This window comes from Piliocolobus tephrosceles, chromosome 1 (genome assembly GCF_002776525.5).
Source record: "Piliocolobus tephrosceles isolate RC106 chromosome 1, ASM277652v3, whole genome shotgun sequence".
Lineage (NCBI taxonomy): Eukaryota > Metazoa > Chordata > Mammalia > Primates > Cercopithecidae > Piliocolobus > Piliocolobus tephrosceles.
Window position 1 is genome coordinate 72381508 of NC_045434.1, and position 17188 is coordinate 72398695.

General features: G+C 35.8%; 1 protein-coding gene across 2 annotated transcripts in view; it reads left to right on the forward strand.

Annotated features, from left to right (window-relative positions):
- KCTD3 (potassium channel tetramerization domain containing 3) overlaps positions 1-17188 on the forward strand; it is a 56955-nt gene that overhangs the window by 7287 nt on the left and 32480 nt on the right. Inside the window, exons 4-9 of one of the 2 annotated variants that reach the window (XM_023203739.2) lie at positions 1391-1464; positions 3176-3234; positions 3517-3597; positions 4512-4649; positions 5107-5197; positions 11632-11822. In XM_023203739.2, coding sequence (XP_023059507.1) covers positions 1391-1464; positions 3176-3234; positions 3517-3597; positions 4512-4649; positions 5107-5197; positions 11632-11822 — 634 coding nt within the window. Of the gene's footprint in view, positions 1-1390; positions 1465-3175; positions 3235-3444; positions 3598-4511; positions 4650-5106; positions 5198-11631; positions 11823-17188 lie in introns of both variants that reach the window. The other variant, XM_023203740.1, reaches the window with a different exon arrangement.

Genomic DNA, 17188 nt, shown 5'->3' on the forward strand with positions numbered 1-17188 from the left:
TGTGATGTTTTTCAATTTTTGATCTGCTCTAATGAAAACAAAGAATTTATAAAGCTTAGAATCTCGTTGATTGTATATATATAGTTGATCATAGTAGGCAGAGTTTTATTACTGGCTGCCATTTCCCTTTCTAGTTGATTTACATAAGTTTTAAAAGTTAAGTTTTTATGGCCAGATCTTTTGTAAATGATTCAAAATAGGTGTTGGTATACATTTCCATAAAAGTTATCAATTATGGACTGGGTGAAGTGGCTCATGCCTGTAATCCCAGCACTTCAGGAGGCTGAGGCAAGTGGATTACCTGAGGTTGTCAGGAGTTCAAGACCAGCATGGCCAATATGGTGAAACCCCCTCGCTACTAAAAATAGAAAAATTAGCTGGCGTAGTGGCAGGTGCCTCAAATCCCAGCTACTCAGGAGGCTGAGGCGGGAGAATTGCTTGAACTTGGGAAGTGGAGGTTGCAGTGAGCCCAGATCGTGCCACTGCACTCCAGCCTAGATGACAGAGCAGGACTCTGTGTCAAAACAAACAAACAAACAAAAGTTACCAATTATGTATTTTACATTTTTAAGCAATTTGTTTTCCTCTTATGTATTTTGTGGTGCTTTATTTAAAAAAAAAAATTGTCATTACCTCTCCCTAGCTCTGAAGGAAATTGAGATTAGTAAAAGTGTTATGAGAATAGTATTCTTTTCCACTTTCGACAGCAGAGTGCAGTACTTTTCTCAGTTACCCCTGTGTGCATTATTAAAGTACACTGTAGTTTTAACGATTGAGCAGTATGAGAAAGTATTATGTATTCATATTTTCAAAGTATTAATTGAATTCTAGACTGTTTCAGATAAAAATGTTTCCTCAGGTGTCACTTTTACCAAAGGTGTCAATGCAAGTGATTTTTAAGTAAGGTTTTCATATTTTCAAAATATTAATTGAATTCTAGACTGTTTCAGATAAAAATGTTTCCTCAGGCGTCACTTTTACCAAAGGTGTCAATACAAGTGATTTTTAAGTAAGGTTTTTTCTACGTATTAAAATAGCAGTTTACCGGGAGGCGGAGCTTGCAGTGAGCTGAGATCCGGCCACTGCACACTCCAGCCTGGGTGACAGAGCGAGACTCCGTCTCAAAAAAAAAAAAAAAAATAAATAAATAAATAAAATAGCAGTTTAATAGTAACTATTCAGGGGAAGAAAAATACACCATCTCAAGAAAAAGACCATCTCATGAAATGCACACAGAACTACATTCCAATTTTGGAAACATTAAAATTTAAGAGTGGAAACAAGGAAATGTATTTAAATAATTCAGACTTTGTTACCTATTAGTGTTACAGATATTAAAGTTAAAAGATTAATTTGCAATTTGAAAATAAAACAGTTCTCTTTTTCACAGATATTTATTGATAGAGATCCAGCAGCATTTGCACCCATTTTAAATTTTCTTCGAACAAAAGAACTAGACTTAAGGTAAGAAATGCACTGTTTTTAAAGTAAATTCTTACAGAGAAATATGTCTTTTTAGTGTATTTTATGAAAGAAAAGTTTTTTTTTTGTTTGTTTTGTTTGTTTGTTTGTTTTTTTTCCCTTGAGTTAGAGTCTTGCTGTGTCACCCAGGCTGGAGTGCAGTGGCATGATCTCTGCTCACTGCAGCCTCCGCCTCTCAGGTTCAAACAATTCTCCTGTCTCAGCCTCCCGAGTAACTGGGACTATAGGCACATGCCGCCATGCCCAGCTAATGTTTTGTAATTTAGTAGAGAAGGGGTTTCACTGTGTTGCCCAGGCTGGTTGCAAACTCCTGGGCTCAGGCAATCTGCCCACCTTAGCCTCCCAAAGTGCAGGGATTATAGGAATGAGCCACTACGCCTAGCCAGAAAAGGTTTTATTTATTTATTTTTTTTACTAATACTTTGATTAAAAGTTTCCTCACACTGAAACTGGATGTGGTGGTACATGCCTGTAATCCCAGCTGCTCTGGAGAAGAGGCTAAGGCAGGAGGATCCCTTGAGGCCAGGAGTTTGAGGCTGCAGTGAGTTTTGATCATGCCTCTGGCCAGTACTGCTGTACTATTAGCACAAATAGTTTTGAAATAGAATAAGAAAGTTTCAAGCATTTTTTTTTTTTTTTTTTTTTTTGAGACTGAGTCTCGCTTTGTTGCCCAGGCTCACTGCAAGCTCCACCTCCTGGGTTCATGCCATTCTCCTGCCTCAGCCTCCTAACTAGCTGGGACTGCAGGCACCCACCACCATGCCCAGCTAATTTTTTTGTATTTTTAGCAGAGACAGGGCTTCACCGTTTTAGCCAGGATGATCTCGATCTCCTCACCTCGTAATCCACCTGCCTTGGCCTCCCAAAGTGCTGGGATTACAGGTGTGAGCCACCACCCCCAGACACAAAGTTTTAAGCACTTTTAATATTAAACTAGTTATAACCAGTTTCACAAATAAAAACAATTTAACATAGTAATTGTATGTGTTTATTAAGGCTGGGGAATATTTTTAAAATAAGGACAAATTGCAACTGAAACCTAAAATGAATCATTAGTATTATAAATTCTGAATCTTCCATTTCTTTTAAATTTTATTTTCATGTTACTTAACTTTACTACTATGAAGTAGCATCATTTCATCTGGATAACATAGCCCTTCCCAAGGCTAGTCTTTTTTTTTTTTTCTATTTTATTCAAAAAATATTTATTACATAACTATTTTATATAAGCACTGTGGTAGGCACTGTGAGGTATACGTCAGAAATAGATCATGCTTGCAGGGAATTTACAGTGTAATTGGGGAGATTAAGATAAATATGTATGGAAATGATTATGATAAAAAGTTAAAAGCAACTAATGCCATAAAAGAATGATTTCCATTCTGTCGTTTGCCTTCTAGACAATTTATTTGTACTAGCCTGATAGAGCCCTAATCTCTCCTTTAGTGACCCAATTCATATTTATGTATATATATGAATGGTTTTTAAGTAGATAACAGAATATCTTTCACATGCAGTTTTTATTTAGACTTCTTAATGATTAAGGATAATAGAAATAAAGAATATTAGGAGAAAAATAATTTTTAAAGCCTTATGACTGTATACATGAAGAACTTAGAATTTTTTACTTTCACCTAAGATAATAATACAGGTTTCCCGTGTTAGAGAATTTGTATCATTTGTTTCTTTGTAGGGGAGTGAGTATTAATGTTCTCAGGCATGAAGCAGAATTTTATGGGATCACCCCATTAGGTATGTGCTCTTTTAATATTTGGTTTTTATGTGCTCTGTTAATATTTGATTTGACTCATGTATGAAACTTGCCCTAAATGAATTGTACTTATATCAGGTCCTGATTTTTGATGGATTTGTTCAGTGCTTAGTTTTTGTGGATTTTCATAGTAAAAAGATATTGTGACTTAATTAAAATTTTCCTTTTCTTTCCTTATCCTCTTGAACTAGAGAAAATAAAAATGGAGTACTGTTTTTCTGTTTGCATGTACTCTTGACAAGTTTGCTTTGAAATGTTTTTAGTAAGAAGGCTTCTCTTATGTGAAGAATTGGAGCGTTCCTCTTGTGGCAGCGTCCTTTTTCATGGTTACTTGCCTCCACCAGGTATTTTCACTTTATTTAATCTTTTTAAAAATTCCTTCTATCATTAAGCGAGTATAAGCATATGAATAGGAAAAACTATTCCTTGATTATTGAGTTTTTTATCTGTAAGTCTGCTAGAAATGGTAAGAACTTTTGATTTTTACAGAGATTAAGTCACATTATATATTGGAGCAGGGATTTGGCAACGTTTTTCTGTAAAGAGCCAGAGAGAATTTATGAGCCAGAGGATCTCTGTGACAGCTACTTAACTCTGTTGTGTATACTACATGAAGAATAAGTGTAACTGTAACCACTACAACTTTATTTACATAAATAGCATTGGGCTGGATTTTCCGTGACCCATAGTTTGCTGACCTCTATGTTAGAGCACTGGTTGTCAAACTGTTTTTTGGCAAAATTAAGGAATTCTGCAGGATAAGTCATTGTCACCTCAGCCCCAGTTTAGTTAGAAGAGCCTGCTTTTACCTGTGTTATAATGTACTTCTGAGCAAGATTTCATTTTAAAAAATGCTCCCCGTCAAATAAAAAAATGTTTGAAAGTATGGGGAAATTCAGTCCTAAATCAGTTAAATTAGTACGTAGTACCTAACACATAATACCTGTACCATAATTGTAAAGAGTGGCGGACAGACTGGATTAATTACCCATTAATTCGGTAACCTAAAGCTTATTTATTGTAAACAGTATGGCAGTAGCAGAAATCTGTTGACAGAATTTTGTCTTTCTCTTTGTTTTTTTCATTTTCATTTTATTTTTTAATTGTAATTAAATTATTTGCAATAATTTGCTATACTGGAAGATGTATTTTGGCGTTAATGAAATTCACATTTTTATGTTTCTTTGTTACAATGTGATATTTTTAATTTTTGAAAGGTGAACTCAGGAACGTATTTTTCTTCTTCTTCTTTTTATAGGGATTCCCAGTCGTAAAATAAACAACACAGTCAGATCTGCTGATTCTAGGAATGGACTTAATTCTACAGAAGGTGAAGCCCGGGGAAATGGTACACAGCCTGTTCTCTCTGGAACGGGAGAAGAAACTGTTAGGCTAGGTAAGCAAAGATTACAGAAATTGAAAAAGAAAAATTATGTTTTTAGTTCTAGGTGATATTGAGTAATTACTTTTAAAGATTTTTGTCTCATCTCCTTTTTTATCCAGATTTATCATTTATACCTTGGAAAGGTCTCATTTAACACTTAATTTTTATTTAAAATACTATGTAATCTTTTGTCTTCTCTGAATCTTTAGAATAGTGTTGACAAAATGTATCTGGTAAGAGCTAGAAATTAAATATTTTAGGCTTTGTGGGCCACACTTCTCTGTCAGACCTACTCAACTTTGCCATTATAGCATGAGCACATAGTGGACAATATGTAAACAAGTAAGCATGGCTGGGTTCTAACAAAACTATTAACCAAAATAGGCAGAAGGCTGAAATTGGCCTGGGGGCTGTAATTTTCCAACCCCCAGTTTAGAATGTAAAATATTTCTTTTTCCAAAATCAACAGGATTTCCTGTGGATCCACGAAAGGTGCTAATAGTAGCTGGCCATCACAACTGGATTGTAGCTGCATATGCCCATTTTGCTGTGTGTTACAGGTAATGTATAATTATTAATGCTTTGCTTTTAGATGTGGTAGTTTTAAAATTAATTGTGATTTTATATTTTTAGATTGAAAAGCTATTTTTTTTCAGTCATCAAGTTTTTTCCCTGCATATTTTACTCATGTCTGTGTCATCTGATTAAGGTTTAGTTTACTTTTATTTTTGCAGCTAATTTGGTAAATATTTCTGGTAGCCTTTTTGTGTTGTAAACATTTCACAGACAAGTGTGGACTGTCATGAAACTGAGATATCTTGATGTATTATTTATTGCTTATACCTAGCTTCTGAGACTGTAGTATATAATGACGTTAGACAGGATTATTAATGTGAGTTCCCTGATGGTCTACCTCTAATGATTCAGTGTTTTGTATTCTATAGCAAGGGAGAGTACATTGGTCATAATTACCACATTTTGGGAAGTGAGGTAGTAAAGCAGGGCAGTTGTTGCACAAGTGGTATAGTTTAATATCTAGTATGTGAAACTTACAAAGAAGTAGTTTGGTTTTACTAATGCTTACATTCTCAGAGCCTGAGAAGCAATGAAGAATAGTGTAGACCGGTTAATTTTTTTTTCAGTTGGGACTCTTAGTTCAAAATCACTGTATTCATTGAGAAATGTTGATGACAGAGAATGGTGTAGAAGCACAAAAGTGGTTGGAATATACTAGCTTAGATTATTATTTCATTTAATTGCAGAAAAATCAAAGATATATAAACGATTTGTTTATCACTATTGAGTTCAGTTAAGAAAAAATAGTCATGATAAGTCGAAAAATATCTAAAATGTCTTCTAAACTTTACAGATACAGTTTAAAGAATCCCAGATGTATTTTTTTTTAATCTGAATTTATGAAAGGTTTGGCATATCTGGTAGTGCTGTTTATATCAGTAATCTCAGGTTTATATTTTCCTTGTAGTAATGATTAAGTGCTGAAGACTTTATGTTTTAAGAGTGTTTTGGCGGGGCACGGTGGGTCACGCCTGTAATCCTAGCACTTTGGGAGGCCGAGGTGAGTGGAGTTGAAGATCAGCCTGACCAACATGGTGAAACCCCATCTCTATTGAAAATAACAAAAATTAGCCAGGTGTGGTGATACATGCCTGTAATCCCATCTACTGAGGAGGCTGAGGCAGGAGAATCGCTTGAACCCAGGAGGTGGGGGGTTGCAGTGAGCTGAGATCTCCCCATTGTACTACAACCTGGGCAACGAGCAAGACTCTATCTCAATAAATAAGTAAATACATTTTTTTAAGAAAGAGTGTTTTGTGGATTTCTAATTTTAATTATGAAATAGCATGGACTTTTTTTGCGTAATTTTTTTGGGAATGGTTTTGTATGAGGCAAGGCTAATTTGGTAAAGGTATTTTTTTTAGGAAGCGTTGTTTTGAATTTGTCATCTTATGTATTTGAATTGGGATGACTTGTAGACTCTTGTTTACATATTATGTACGTATTTTTGTCAATAACGAATTCCAGAAGGATTGTGAAATAAGTGATCGAAGTGTAACAGCGTAACTTTGTTTTTGTCATTGTACACAATACTGAAGATTGCTCTTTTCCGGAAACACCACATTATGACGCAAAATTTAACTCACTGGGTAATAATTGTAAGCAGGATGATGCTATTACATTTTCCAGTCTTTGTATTTGCATTGATCACGATCTTTCTTTGCTTTCACCAAGTGTCTGACATTTCAGAGCAATATACTCATGCAAAGCGACGAAGGAAGAAAATTGAGGACATATTTGGATTGCCTCACATATAGTTAAATCATTCAGCACAATGGCAATAAAAATATTTCAAAAGAAAGAAAAATATTTAAACTGTTTAAAAGTGTAATCTTTTCTACAAGTTGTTTTTCCTCAAGTTTTTATATCAATAAGTTACAAAACCTTTAAAAACAGAGTAGTACGGTGAAGACCTGTAGGATGTTCTCCTAGCTTCATTAATTTTCTACATGGTTAGGCTTTATGTGTATGTCTCTTTTTCTTACTGAGTTTATGACAGTGTTACTTCTATTAAGGAAGAGTAGTTGTGTGAATTGCTGCCCCCTTGAGGCATATATTCCACTTTAGATCTTTAATCCTTGTGGAGTTTACTTTTTGTATGTGGTAAGAGATTTAAGGATTTATTTTATTTTCTTCTCAGTGGATAGTTAATTATGTTCTGACAATTTATTACGTAAATCATTCTTTGTCAGTGAATCTGATAGCCCATTTTATCTTGCTTTATGTGTGTGTATATACTTGGATCTGTTTTTCAATTCTCTCATGTCCTTATGAAATATGTCTATTCTCATACAATTTGAGGTGAAGTATGTTCATAGTAAGTTTCAAAATCTCACAGGGCATGTCCTCTCTACTGTATTTTATTGAGGTCTTCACGTAGGAAATAACTAGACATAACCACATTCTTCGCATAGCTGTCTTAACTTTAGAGGGTTGGTTCACTAGGCAGCAGTAAGATGATGGAGAGGTGAAATAACAGAGCATATTCTTACATATTTTGTTTTAATTTATTTTATTTATTATTATTACTTGTTTTGTTTTGTTTTTGAGATTTTGAGACAGAGTCTCGCCCTGTCACCCAGGCTGAAGTGCAGTGGCATGATCTCAGGTCACTGCAACATCTGCCTCCTGGGTTCAAGCAGTTCTCCCACCTCAGCCTCCTGAGTAGCTAGGACTACAGGTGTGCACCACCACACCTGGCCAACTTTTGTATTTTTAGTAGAGATGGGGTTTCACCATGTTGGCCAGACTATTCTCAAACTCCTGGTCTCAGGTGATACACACGCTTCGGCCTTCCAAAGCGCTGGAATTCCAGGCGTGAGCCACTGTGCCTGGCCTTGTTCTACATATTTTAAATGGATTACTTGTATGGAAAATTATAGAGCAAATATGTACCTTCTTTGTAATTTTTTGAAAAAACAAGTGAATTCACATATCTTATTAAGAGTTAAATTCTGTAGTTGTTATAGTCATTTTTAAATATGCTGTCCTGATTCTTTTACCCTTTTTTGACATCTCTTTATTGCGTAGTACCCTAATTACTATAGAGAAAAACAACTTAGAAGAAGTAATATCTCTGTAAAAGATGAGATTATATAGTTTTTTTTTTTTTAAAGTGAATCCAAGTTTATTAAGAAAGTAAAGGAATGAAAGAATGGCTATTCCTTAGCCAGAGCAGCTCTGAGGGCAATTCCCAGAACTGAATGTTCCTCCCCTTTTTAGACCATATAAGGTAACTTCCAGACACTAGATGTCATTTGTAAACTGTCGTGGGACTGGTGGGAGTGTCTTTTAGCATTATAATGCATTATAATTAGCGTATAATGAGCAGTGAGGATGACCAGAGGTCACTTTTGTTGCCATGTTGGTTTCAGTTGTGGCTGGCTTCTTTACTCCATCCTGTTTTGTCAGCGGGATCTTTGTGACCTGTACCTTGTGCTGACCTCCTTTGTTACTCTGTGACTAAGAATGCTAACCTCCTGGCAATGCAGCCCAGCAGGTCTCAGCCTTATTTTACCCAGTCTCCATTCAACTCTGGTTTGAACGCCTCTGACATATTTTCCCCTTCCCTTTTACAAGGGTACTCTTAATCCTAAGGGTTGCAGAGGGAGAAGATTCATCTTCTGTAACTTCTGCAGTCTGAATAGGGATGATGATATTTCTGCCTATTAGGGTCTTCTGCATTCAGAGTAGAGGAATGCTCAGTCAGAAACTGTCAGTATGGTGAGAACTCTGATTTCTGACAAAAAGTGATGACTGGAAAATTAATAAGTGTTCAATTTAAGAAAGCACTGAGTAAGCTTATCTTTCATTCCTACACAAAGAGACAACAGCAATAAATTCTACAGTAGCAAGGCAAAATAAGTAAAATTATCCCAAGTAAACTAAATAAGAAGGCTTTTCATGAACTGGGAAATTGTTGCAACCAAGCTGATATGGACTTGGAACCAAGCTGATACGCTAGCCAATTCCAATACATGCCCACAATTAGAATACTGATCCAGATTTTTGTGTTACCCATGCCTCTTGTTTCTTCTGAACAGCAGCCACAGATCACTGCTTGGTCCACAGGAATAAGCAGGGTGAGTCCAAATTGCAGAAAAAACTCAAAAACCACTGATGAGACAAATCTAATGAAAGGTATACCATTATTTTTGAAACAATTTTCCTCTCTTCAGTCTTTCATTTTTACTAAAGACAAGTCGTGGTAGGACTGATTTATTTGCAAAATAAACTTTAGTCTTATTATGCTTGGCCTGATTATTTGTATAAAGTACAGCAAGAATGATTAGTTCCTATATAGGCTCTTTTTAAATTGACTTTGATGAAACTTTGATCCATAAAGAATCTCAAATTAGACTTCTTAAAGCCTTGAGCCTTGCCATGGATTTATCATTGCCTGCAAACACCTGTATGAATCGGATAAGTTTCTTTCCTCTTGAGGTTTCATGATAACTTGGGGCTTCTGGGCCTGTCAGAAAGTGACTTTCTTTACTTATCCCAGACCGGTCAGGAACCTTGTACAGGGACCATGTAGACAAGATATGTGGCCAGTTTTCCCAAGGGGCTTTTATCAGCATTATGAGTCAAATTTGGTCCTTAAACAAGTCCATATCTGAAAGCATGCTATTCCAGTCAAAGCCTTGGTAGAATAACCATTTTCTCCAATTGTCTCCTGTTACAAAAGAAAACAGACTCTTATTGCAGTTATATATCGCTGTAAGTTAAGAATACTCACAAATAGTTTCCACATTCTGGAGAGATCAGGTAGAGAGAAAGAAATATGCTTCAAATTTTGTTTATAAGAGTACACTTTACTCAATTGTTAAAAGCTGCAAAATCTCAAAAGAAAAGTGTTCTTGACTCCAGAGTTTCAGCTAATTGGTGCTGCAGTCTATTTCCTTTGGGTCAGGGGTCTCTCCACTATCTCATTTCGTGGTTTCCCAGGAAGATGTTACTGGAAAGGGGTTCTCATCCAGATCCCAAAAAAGGGTTCTTGGATCTCTCAAAAGAAAGAATTTGGGGTAATTCCTTAGAGTAAAGTGGAAGCAAGTTCATTAAGAAAGTAAAGGGATAAGAGAATGTCAGCAAATTTTAGTGTTTATTAGGTTAAGTATTTAAATATTTTCATTTGTTTATCTTAACAAATGAATCCCATCTAGTGGCTGAAGAGGGTGGTTACAAATTATACAATGCTTAGGAAAAATTGATACATTTTTCTCTTTTGCTTTGAAGTTTAAGGAAATCATTAGTTCTTCAAATTAATAGGCTCAATTGTATATTCTTATGAATTATAGTTGTATTACTTGGCATACATATTTAAGGGAAAATGAAGTTGATGTGTTTCCATTTAAGCCCTTAGGTGACTACCATTTATGAATACCTAAGTTTGCTTTTTGCAGTGAATGTCAGGTAGTTTGCAAAAGAACACTTCTTTTCTTTCATCTTCTATTTATTCTGTTTAGGTAAGACAAAAGAGAAGCTTATAGTTATATTTGCATCATTTGTTTAGTTTAAAAATAGATACTTCATAGTTCAACTCATTCATTATTATGATTACATAACTGCTAAAGCTCTAAATGTATGAAGGCTGCTATACATATAATCACATAGAAAACATGTCCTTAAAACCTAAATTCATATAGGGCAGAAAGAATTATTAAAAACTGATAGGAATATTTATTAGAGAAATTAGGTATTGAAGAATACACTAACTTTGACATTTGGGTAATCAATAACTCCATACAGTTTTGCATTTAGACCTTTAAAAACTAGTCTTCACAAGATATTCTGCACCTTCTCATTTTTTTATATAATAGTGCTAAGGTATTGGAATGCATGTGATGCACTCACTTATCTTAGTGTTTCTGGATAGATTGTCCATCTGAAGTACAAAAAGCAAGAGATTCAGTGTGTGTCGTTTCAGTTAATAAACACTGAAGAGCTGATTAATAACTGAAAGGTATAATAATTCTGAAATTCAGATTTTTGCTGATTGTTCGTACTCACAGAAGGTGACAGTATCATTTGTGTGTGTGTGCGTGTGTGTATGTGTGTGTATGTGTAGAGAATCATGAAAGATAAAACCATCTTTTTTTAAAGTTTTTGAAATTTTTTAAAATTTAGAAGACTTACTAAATTATTCTTTGGAGAAATATAGAACTGTAGTCTCTTTCAAGTCATTATATGTCCTATGTATGCAGGTATAAAATACCCCAAGGATAATATTGTGGCTTAATAGGCGATATATATCAACAAAATTTTATTTGTAATAGGAAGGTGGATGGGTAACTGGTTAGTGTTTTTTTGTTTTTTGTTTTGTTTTTTGTCATTGTTTTTTGTTTTTGGTGCATTGATGTGTATTGTATTTGCTTAATTGCTACCGAGTCTACCTTATGTGCTTGTTCTTCCTTAACAGAATCAAAGAATCTTCAGGATGGCAGCAAGTGTTTACAAGCCCGTATTTGGATTGGACTATCGAACGAGTAGCTTTAAATGCAAAGGTGGTTGGAGGGCCACATGGAGACAAAGACAAAATGGTTGCTGTTGCCTCAGAGAGTAGCATCATCTTGTGGAGTGTTCAAGATGGGGGAAGTGGAAGTGAAATTGGTAGGAAGAATCTTGTTTATGTTGTAATTTGATGATATTAATATTTTGAAGTTTATAAAAGAGATTGACACTGAATATGGAAATTAACCTGGACTATCACTTAGCTAGAGCTGCCACAGTATTTACTATGAGAGGAAAGATCTGATAATGAAGGAAAAATGATGTTTTAGAAAAGACACGGGGAGCATCTTTTCACCACTTTAAGTGAAACCTGGCTGCTCTATGAGAATATTGCTTTTCCGGAATCCCGCTTAGTGGTGGCTGTTTTCGCTGTTTTCTTTCCACCTCTCTCAAACCACTGAACCTGAGGGGTAAGTTACTTTCTTGCTCCTCATTGTTGTTGCTTCTAGACCAGACATTTTGGTTTCAGAACCCCTTAATCTTAAAAAGTTACTCAGTACCTGGTCTTTGTTTGTGTAGGTTATTTTCCTTTTTTTTTTTTTTTTTCCTTTTCTTTTTCTTTTGAGACTGAGTCTCGCTCTGCTGCCCAGGCTGTAGTGCAATGGTATGATCTCAGCTCACTGCAACCTCTGTCTCCTGTGTTCAGGCAATTCTCCTGTCTCAGCCTCCCGAGTAGCTGGGACTACAGACACGTACCACCACGCCCAGCTAATTTTTTTGTGTTTTTGGTAGAGACAGGGTTTCACCGTGTTAGCCAGGATGGTCTCGATCTCCTGACCTTGTGATCCACCCACCTCGGCCTCCCAAAATGCTGGAATTACAGGCGTGAGCCACCATGCCTGGCCTTTGTGTAGGTTATTTTCTGTCAGTATTTACTATATTAGAAATTAAAATGGAAATTTTTACAAATGTTAATATAGCTATAATAATCCATTGCGTAACTTAAGTAACTTTTTAATGAGAAATAACCACATTTTCCGAAAATGTGTAAGAAGAATGGCATGGGTTTACAGTTTTGTAAATCTCTTTTTGAATTGTGATATCTATTTCTGCATTCAATCTGTTGTGATATGTTGTTTTGATTGAAGTATATGAAGAAAACTTGATCTTACACAGATATGTAGTTGGAAAAAACTTTTTTTTAGTCTTTTCAGAAAATTGTGCATAGTCTTCTTTGAGTATCAAAACTCTGAAATCATATCAGTGAACTTTTCATATTTTGTTAAATTAAAATCCATCAGACTATTTTGTGCTTTGAGTGAATCTTTTACCATACATGATTTTATAGCATGTTGGGCATTTGGAAATTGTTGGTTTGCTGAGTTGTGTAGATCTTCCAAATGTTGATACCTTTCATTGTATAATATGAAAAAAATTGTATTCATTAGTATCCCTGCTGACTATGTGTTAGGGAGTTGTCACACTCACTGTGGCAGATAAAAGTTTCCAAACTGCAGATTTTCACTTGAAACATTGAATTTTTATCATTGGCAATAAATAACATCAGTTGTTTTCCTTCAAATAATAGGCTTACTTTGTTTATTTTTTGAGGATAGTTCTGCCAGCCACCCAACTCTGAATAACCATAGTCATCTCAAATTAAAGTGGTACTTAATGAACAGAGCAGCGTGTGTAGCTCTTTGCTCCAGCAATTGTGAAGGTGCTTTTTCCTTGACATAGCCATAGTACTTAGTCACACAGAATATTAAGATATATAATTGAAATTAAGTTTTAGTCAATACACATTTTTACTGCTTCATCAAGGACATTCTTTAGTTACTAGTGACCATTACATTCTCTGCCACAGACTTTCAAGAACATAAAAGGCCAAATCTTTAATCTTTAAATCTTTGATTTGGCCTTTTATATTCTTAAAAGCCAGTGGCAGAGAAGAATGCAGTGGTCACTAGTAAAGTTTAGTGCCACTGTCCTGGTTTATGCTAAGTAAGGTACCTGCTGTTTTTACCAAACATTGCTTTGCATCATCGGCGTAAATGTCAACACAGATGTTCTCGAATAAGCCATGAAATAGCCACTTTGACTATTTCAGCACTTCCTGTGTTTATAGCTGTGCATTCACATAAAGGATTTTTAATGATCAGTTGAAGCTAATACCAGATGGATACAAGTAAAACACCAGGTCCAGCTAATACCAGCTGGATACAAGTAAAATATCAGGTCTAGCCACATCTATATGTTCATCAGTTTGCAAGACAAAAATACAATTCTACAGACAAGAGATTGACTCTCTGCCAGATTTTCAGATTGAAGAGTTACTGTATTATTGAAAAGTTAACATGTTATTTCTTCATGGACTTTTCATCTAGCAGGCATTCAGCATTGTCATCTGTTTAAGGCTTTATTAGTCTCTTTGCAATTGGGTGTATTTCTCTAGCCACTGTGATGTCTTAACTTACCTTTGAGATCCTTCATTAGCTTTTTTATTTCTAGTTTGAAGGTCTATACCAAACAATTTCTGGATTAAATGAGTTTTTTACATCTTTATTTAAAATACTTAATTTCTTTTTCTTCTTTTCTTTCCTTTTTTTTTTTTTTTTTTTTTTTTTCTGAGACAGGGTCTTGTTCTGTCACACAAGCTGGAGTGCAGTGAAGTGATCCTAGCTCACTGCAGCTTCAGCCTCCTGGACTCAAGCACTGAAACAGTCCTCACACCTCAGCCTCCTTAGTAGCTAGAACTATAGGCAGACACCACCATGCCTGGCTATCATTTTTTAATCATTGTATAGATGGGGCCTCACTATGTTGCCCAGGTCTCAAATTGTTAAGCTTTAGTGATCGTCCTACCTTGGCTTTCCAAAGTGCTGGGATTACAGGGGTGAGTCGCTGTGCCTGGCCAATTTGTTTTTCTTTAAACTCTTGAGTATTCAGTCTCAGTGAACCTACAACTGACATGATACTATTCAAAAATGTTTTGCTACGTAAAGCACAATAACGTTAAGTTGCTAAGATCTATAAAGTTTGAGGGAAAAATAGTTTTTGTTATTTTAAAATTTTTATTGGCTGGGCATGGCAGCTGATGCCTGTAATCCCAGCACTTTGGGAGGCTGAGGTGGGCGGATCATGAGGTCAGGAGTTCGAGACCAGCCTGACCAACATGGTGAAACCCCATCTTTACTAAAAATACAAAAATTAGCCGGGCGTGGTGGCATGCACCTGTAATCCCAGCTACTCAGGAGGCTGAGGCAGGAGAATCGCTTGAATCCAGGAGGCGGAGGTTGCAGTGAGCCAAGATCACACCATTGCACTCCAGCCTGGACAACAGAATGGCACTCCGTCTCAAAAAAAAAAAAAAAAAAGTTTACAGTTTTGCTCAATTGTTTGAGTCTTTCCTTTTATGAGTCAAAGAATTCTGATTTGTCATATTTTTCTTTGTCGGCATCTTTAGACTTAGGTGGTGCACCTATGGATTGAGCAGGCGAGTGTTCTAATTTTCCTTTTTAAAGCCAGTGATCCATCACTACGTGTAAGAATATATTTTTTAAAATTGTGGAACAAAAAATTTTTAATAGTTTTCGGTAAAATATAAACATTTAGAAAACTTTCAAAACATCTTTAATACTAATATTGCAGAACAACACAGCAGTATTTACTTATTTCTTGTACTTCTTTGTAGGTGCATGAAAACTTGAATTTCACAATAATTTATTGGACAATAATGAGGTTGCAGAGATTATAGCAGATATAAACTGAAGATAGCTAATAAGAGCACACTAGAAGTATTTAGAACAAACTATGTTAATCTTGGGAAGTTTAGTTATACTGTGAGCCCACCACTATAGATAATTATAGAAAAAATAAAAATATATTTGCAGATTCTATTAGCTGTCTTAATGGTGACCTCATCACATGTCATGTAGCCTCTGGAAAACTCCTCTGTATACTCTTAGAGAATAAAATTTTTTTAAAGGCAAATTTTTTTTCATGTTACCATGAAAATAGTCTTTTCCTCTCAGACTTCTGGTAAGGGTCTTAGCTAACCATGTTTCCAAGACCACGCTTTGAAAACCACTGTTCTAGACCATTTTCCTTTCCTTCTTTCCCAACCTTCCTTCTCTCCCTTCTGGTTTTGGATCTCATGCCTTCTAGACTTAAACTTGACATAGCCTTCAGCTGCCCTCTGGGTTACTATCCTTCATTCCTTTGAAGTTATTATAAGCTCCAGTTCCGTGATTGAATTTTTCAACCCCACTGGATTCTCTTTATTGGTCACTTCCCCTTTTTGTCAGATGTGGAGTCTGTCCTTATAATCACTCTTTAGCATAGAGCCTCGAGTTTCTTGGGTCTCTCCATCTCTATGGCTGATTATGGCTGGGAAAAAGAAATGCGCGTGCACATGTCCACACATGCACACACACACCAATGCTGTCTCAATTCCCGACCTCTATTCTCAAGTGGGCCTTTAAAGCTACCCAGCAATCCTACTGTATAATCCTTTTTGGTTCTCTCTGTTACTCTCCTGGGTGATACTTCATACTTTTTTCTTTCTCCGTAAACTTACAACACCTCTCTCATTCTCATTGAGAAAATAGAGAAAACCAGGAGAAATTTTCCCTAAGTTGTTATCGTCACATGTGTATCAGTTCTGATATTCTCCATTGTTTCTGTTGTTACTGTGATTAAATTTTCTCTGCTCTCACCTAGGGCCAGTTTCTCTAGTTGTCTACTAGATGCTATTTCCCCTCACTCCTCGAGTACATTGCAATTCCCCCTCTCTCCTAAATCAATAAAAATTTCCCACTCTGTGGCATCATTTTCATCAGCATACATTCGTGCAGTAATTCAGCCTTAAAAGCAATAACAAAGACTACCCTACATTATTCTCTTCTAATTTCCTTTTTTTTTTTTTTTTTTTTTTGCTTCTCTTAAAGCTAGTGGGCCTCAATCCATTTGGGCTGCTGTAACGAAAACATATTCTTGGAGAATAAATCTCTTTGTCACAGTTCTAAAGGCTGTGAGTAGGCCAGTATCAAGGCACCAGTAGAGAGAGAGTAGTTATCTCATCTTACTGTTTCCATGTCATCTTCTCTCTCAGACTTGCTCTAATTGTGCTTTTCCCCTCAACCAATCCATAAAACTATTGATAGTGTCACCCAGGATCTCTGTTTTGCTAAATCCCATGATCAAATCCTAGTCTTTCTCTTACTAGAGCTGTCGTCTGGTATGTTTTATATTGCTTAATTACTCCTTTGCCTTTGAAGACTTTCTTCTTTTGCCTTCCAGGACACTTTGTTGTACTGATTTTCATCCTAGTTCTGTGTTTCTTCTTAGTTCCTTTTGATAGTTCTTCCTTATTTGCCTGACCACACAATATTGGCGTACCTCAGGGCCCAGTCCTTGGACTCCATCTTTTGTATTTATTCTGTTCATGATCTTAAAGTCTTTGTGAATGCTTTCTATATGCCGATGGCTTGCACGTTTATATATCTAATCTGGACCCCTTAACT